The sequence below is a fragment of the Phacochoerus africanus genome, chromosome 12 (assembly GCF_016906955.1).
Source record: "Phacochoerus africanus isolate WHEZ1 chromosome 12, ROS_Pafr_v1, whole genome shotgun sequence".
Taxonomy (NCBI): Eukaryota; Metazoa; Chordata; class Mammalia; order Artiodactyla; family Suidae; genus Phacochoerus; species Phacochoerus africanus.
In genome coordinates, this window is record NC_062555.1 from 40,987,207 (window position 1) to 40,992,748 (window position 5,542).

Consider the following 5,542-nt stretch of genomic DNA (forward strand, 5'->3'; position numbering starts at 1 on the left):
ATCATGTTACTTAGGTCTATTTCAGATTTAGAAAGTGTTGTAAAAATCAAGTACAGTACATACAACTGAGGTTCCCCTTTTGTCTTCATTGATAGCCTCATCCCCTGCCTGTGTAGCATTATCCTAAAGTTTACATTCTCCAAGCATTTTTATGATATAGGTATATGTGTCTGTATCTTATATCTATACGATTATTTTCATTTATGTGTATTTGACGCATGCACATTTTTTGGGGGGGATTTATTGTTAATTATTTCTTATTATTACTTTTTCTGTGGCTACGCTTGCTTGCAGAGTCGCCATGTCTCCAGCAGCTGTGGTGACTGCAGGAGGCAACCTGTGGAGCGGAGGTTGATAGCCAGTGTTAGGGACCTTGGGTCTGTGGGCTGGTGCTGCCAGGGGCAGGGGCAGCGCTACTGGGCCTGTCGCTGCTGGGCCTCGTGCTGTACTTGGTGCCCGCGGGGGTGGCGGTTACGCTGGCCTGGCTAGCTGTGGGGGCTACCGCGGTCTGGTGGGGCCTGAGCCGCGAGCCCCGAGGTTCACGCGCCTTCCGAACCTCGCTGGTTCGGAACGCGCGCTGCCATCGAACACTGCTCACCTTGCCTCCGGCGTAGTCAGCAGTAAACGGAAGTCTCCTAGAGCCTCCGCGCCTCTTCCAAGGACTTGGACCCACGCTCATCTGTTCTTCATGGGCAACTACCTAGGCAAGCCCGCCCCCCCGCAGCCTGCCTCCACCTCGGAGGCCAGGGACCTGCGGGAGAGGCCTGGCCGCCGCCCCCCGCCCATCCGCCCCACGCCGCCGCCAGCTCCATCAGGCCATACCCCCGGGGTTCATACTCACCCCTCCCTACCCACTCCTCTTCCCCGACCCTCTAGGAGGACTGCCCTCCGGGGTTGTGGCCCTGTAGCACATCGGTTTGTAATAACACCTCGAAGGAGATACCCAATCCAGCAGGCCCAATATGCCTCGCTGGGGGTCCTTCCCACGGTGTGCTGGAATAGTTGTCACAAGAAGACTGTGCTCTCTGCTCGCAGTTCCAAAATGGTGTGCAGCCCAGTGAGAGTGAGGATTGCCCCTCCGGATAGCAAGTGGATTCGTCCCCCGCTATCAGAGCAGAGTAGCAGCTCAACCGTGTCCTCCCCATCAGCTAGTGCCCCAGACCCATGTGCAAAGGAGACTGTGCTGAGTGCCCTCAGAGCGAGGAAGAAAAGGACGGTGAAGGAGGAAGACCAAATACTGGCTGATGGCCAGGAAGAAAAGAGAAGGCGCCAGGAGAGCAGTGGACGTGGACATTCAGCATTTGAGCCGCTGGCGGCCAGTGGAATCCCTGCCTCTTTTGTGCCTAAGCCTGGGTCTCTGAAGAGAGGTCTCAGTCCCCAGAGCTCAGACGCCCACCTAAATAAGAGGTCACGCACCTCTTCTCTGAGCTCCTTGACCAGCACGTACTCAGGCGGCATGCCCATCTCCAGCCGCAATGCCATCACCAGTTCTTACAGTTCTACTGGAGGTCTCTCTCAGCTGCGGAAGAGGAGGGGTCCTAGTTCATCCCCCTTCTCCAGCCCAGCTTCGTCCTGCTCCCAGGCTCTAGCGAGGCCAGCAAAGAAAATAAGAGAAGAGGAACTTTCTCATCATTCTGCTTCTTCAACTCCATTCACAACAGACAAGGAGTCCCAGGGAGCAGAAGTTGCCGATACAACCACAAGGGAGAAACAGAACTCGTGGAGTTCTCCACCAACACCTGGCAGCTCAGGGCGGCGTAAGCGGAAGGTGCAGCTGCTGCGGTCCTGGCGAGGGGAGCAGCTGACCTTGCCTCCACCTCCCCAGCTTGGGTATTCAGTCACTGCGGAAGACTTAGACTTGGAAAAGAAAGCTTTGTTACAATGGTTCAGCGAGATCTTGGAGGATAAGACTGATACTGCCTTGAGCGCTGTCCCTGAGAGCCCACCTACCAGTCAGCCTCCCGTCTCTTTCAGCCCGCCTACTGCTGGGACTCCTGCCACCGAAACCTCCCTCCCAGCCCCAAGCCCTAACCCACTGCTGAAGAGCTTGAAGAAGAAGCAGGATTCCCCCGGCCTACCATCGCTCCCCAAGTCTGCTGGCATGGCAACCCCTGTGGCCCATTCGCCTCCGAAGACACCCAGCCCTCTGGCCCCTCTTGGCTCTTCACAGTCAGGGCCTCTTGCGGGCACCTCCTCAGACTCCCAATCTACAGCCGTTTTCTGTGGCGACACCCTTACCCCCGCTTCTTCCATAGGACCAGTCACTGACACCAAGTCACCTCCAGCCCCTCAGGCTGAGACGTCTGCCAAATCCCAAGCCTTGTCGGCCCCACCTCCCACCCCCAAGCAGAACATTCCTTGTGGAATGCTGAGCACCTCACCTGCTAAGCCTCCTGCCTCTGCAGCTCCTGCTGTGTCTTCACCATCTCCCGTGCTCGATCCCATTTTTTGGCCCCCTCCTAAGAGCAAGAACGAGGGCCCCTTGCCCTCTAGCCCTTCCAAGGTCCCAGCCACCACATCTTCCAGCTCAGCCCTCCCCGCAACTACCCGCAGCCCGTCCCTCACTTTTAAACCTGGCTTTCACACCAGGGAGGCACCTGCATCCGTGCCCATGGTAACTCCCTTCTTCAAGCAGGCAGCTCCTCCAGCCAGTGCTATGAGCGCCCCTCTCTTCCCTGGCCAGACCGGCGCCACCTCTGCAGTGGCTGCTGTGACCACAGCTGGCACCTCCGTAGACTCTGCTCTGAAGCCCGTGTTCAGCTTCTGTCTGAGCAGCATGACCAGCACCCTGAGCAGCGTGACTAGCACCACCGCTTCCACCTCCCAGCCCTTCCTCTTTGGGACTCCCTCTGCCTCTGGTGCCAGCTTCACAAACCCAGCTGTGGGTTCCAGCTCCATAGTCCAGCTTGGTAAGCCTCCCACCATGCCTCCTTCAAGAGCAGTCACCAGCTTTGGCCAGTCCCTTCCCGGTGCCCCTCAGGCAGTGGCCAGCAGCAGCAGCAGCAGCAGCACTGCTGGCTTTAGTGATTTGGGCAGCAGCCTTCCAGCCTCTGCCCCAGCCACCACCAGCCAGGCCACGCTGACATTCAGTAGCACCCCCTGCCCAGCCATCAGCATTCCCTTTGGCTCAAGTGCCAAGCCCTCTCTCTCATCATACCCAGGATCCAAGGCCCAGCCCAGGTTTGGGGCCACTGATGGGCAGCAGCAGTGGGCTGCCAAGCCATCCCTTGTCCCCAGCTTGTGCAGCTCCTTCACGTTGGGAAACTCTGCAGCCCCCGCCCCAACTGCCACTCCAGCCGCAGCCCAGCCAGCCTTTGGCAGCACCACAGCCGTTTTCTCCTTTGGTGCAGCCACCACCTCTGGCTTTGGAGCTACAGCCCAGACAACCGGCAGTGGGGCCAGTCGCTCCAGTAGCACGACACCATCTCCCTTCACGTTTGGGGGATGGGCAGCCCCACCCTCTGGCAGCAGAGGCTTTGGGATCAGTGTGGCTTCCCCAGGCACCAGCTCTGCCTCAGGAGCCTCTGGCTCCGGAGCAAGACAGAGTGGGACCGCTGGCAGCACGACTCCTTTTGTGGGAGGCTTGAGTCAGAAGAGCCTGGGTGCGCCCAGCCAGAACACATCCTTTGCCCTCAATGTGGCCTGCACTGCAGAGAGCAAACGTGTGTTTGGAGGCGCCTCCACGCCCACCTTTGGTCAGAGCACCCCTGGCCCTGGGGTGGGCACATCAGGCAGCAGCCTCTCCTTTAGGGCGTCCTCAACACCCATCCAGGGCTTTGTTAGAAAAGGACCTTCCTTTTCCATTGGTGTGGGATCCAAGCCCCCAGGGGCTTGGCAACGCCTACAGGCCGCGGAGGCAGCACACTAGCAAGAAGTAGCCCCTGGCCCTTACCCCCCCCCCCCACACACACCCCCTTACCCCTCCTGCCAACAACTGGACCTTGGCACCTGCCAGAAAGAGCCTCTCATCTTCTAGTTCCATAAAGCAGAGATCTCTGAACCAGTCTGGCTTCATCCATGAGTCGGGGGGCGGGGGGGAGTGGCAGGTGCAGAGGCTGTTCCCTGTCTTGCAGGAAGCAGAAGGCCCAGGCCTCTGGGGGGATGGGAAGGCAGGAAGGGTGGCCGGGCAGAAGCCTGTGACCTTACTTGAACAGTTGCACTGGTGAGGCTGGCGAGAACTGAAGAAACAGCTGAACATATCGCCCGCTTCCTTCCCTGAGGCTCGCGTGGTGTATAAGCTTAGTGAGGCAGCTGCCTTGCCAGCGTTTCCCTGAGAGCCAGCTCTGCTGGAGAGTGGCAGGTAGAGACCTCACCACTTGCATCTCTGATATGCATTTGATGGGCTTGGGGGAAGCGCTTATCCCTATAGCTTTACCTTGCTTGGCTTGGCTATGAAAGGTGCGTCTCCCCATCTTGTCCTATTAGAGGACTCAGTGTCTCCATTCCTGTTGCTTCGTCCATCACCGACTGCTTGCAGGATCAGTTCCTTTTGAAATGATCCTGAGTCTAGCTTTGCCTTGGATACCCCAGTGGGTGCTGCTCCTCAAGTCGGGGCCTCTGTTTCATCGCCAACCCTCTCTGCCAGTTTGGCCCCCATGAGCTTGGTGGCTCAGGACCGTTAGCCTGGCAGATGGAGGGGTGACCCGTCACTCTGGGAGAGGGAAGCTCTTGGAACAAGCAGGTTGCCGACCACTGCTTTCAGCTGTCTCCTTGTCCACCTTCCCTGTTGGCCTCGCTGGACTTATCTGCCTCCCAGGGATCACACGTTTAAGCCTTGTCCTGTATTACTTTGTCGGATGCGCCTGTCCATTGCTCTTTGAGTCGAGATTGAAGGAAGAATTGAATTGTATGAGTGGCAGCACGTTGGTAGTGCCGGACGGAACTGTTTAAGTTTCTGGGGCCTCGCTAATTGAATGTGGAAAGTAGCACCACTTGATGGCTCAAAGTGCTGAGTCTTGACTTTTCAAATGGTGTTTTGACCTTCAGGGCTGGTGGCCTAGGAGGATGGGGCCACTTTTTTTCTTTGCCCATCTACCTAACCTCACGGTAGGGTAGATCACCCATAGTATAAGTTAGAAAGCCTAAATAATAAACCACATTTTAAAACCGTATCTTACTCCCCCCGCCCCTTCCTTTCTTCTTCCTTTTTTCCAAAACCACGTACTCCAGGCCCAAGAGCCTGGCTGCCACGCCCATCCTCTTTGGGAGAAGCAGGAGTGCGTGTGTCTAAGTTAAAAGAAAAACATACTTAAACATTTCCAACAAGATAAAATAGTTATTTTTGTGTTTAAGCTAAAAGTTGCCTTTTAAATTCCTTCAAGCTTGGTTCATTGAGGTGGTTAAGAAGAAACGCTATAGACTAGAAATTAGCTGTATAGTTCAGTAATGCCTGTGTGAAGAAGAGGCTCAAATGCTGTCCCAGGCAGCCTTTCCGAGGGCCTGGAGCTTCTTCTGGAAGCACAAAATGTAATTCTTATTTTATAAATGTGACGGAGGTGTAAGGAGTCCCCCTGCCCTTTTTGACTGAGGGTGACTGTCTGCT

At 56.4% G+C, this 5,542-nt stretch overlaps 1 protein-coding gene across 1 annotated transcript; it reads left to right on the forward strand.

Moving 5' to 3' along the window:
* Positions 1-673: 673 nt before the first annotated feature.
* LOC125112869 (nuclear envelope pore membrane protein POM 121C-like) lies at positions 674-3,878 on the forward strand. Its single transcript, XM_047755319.1, is given in 2 exon segments — positions 674-3,850; positions 3,852-3,878. Coding segments are annotated over 2 exon segments (3,189 nt in total). The 5' UTR covers positions 674-688.
* The last annotated feature ends 1,664 nt before the right edge of the window (positions 3,879-5,542 follow it).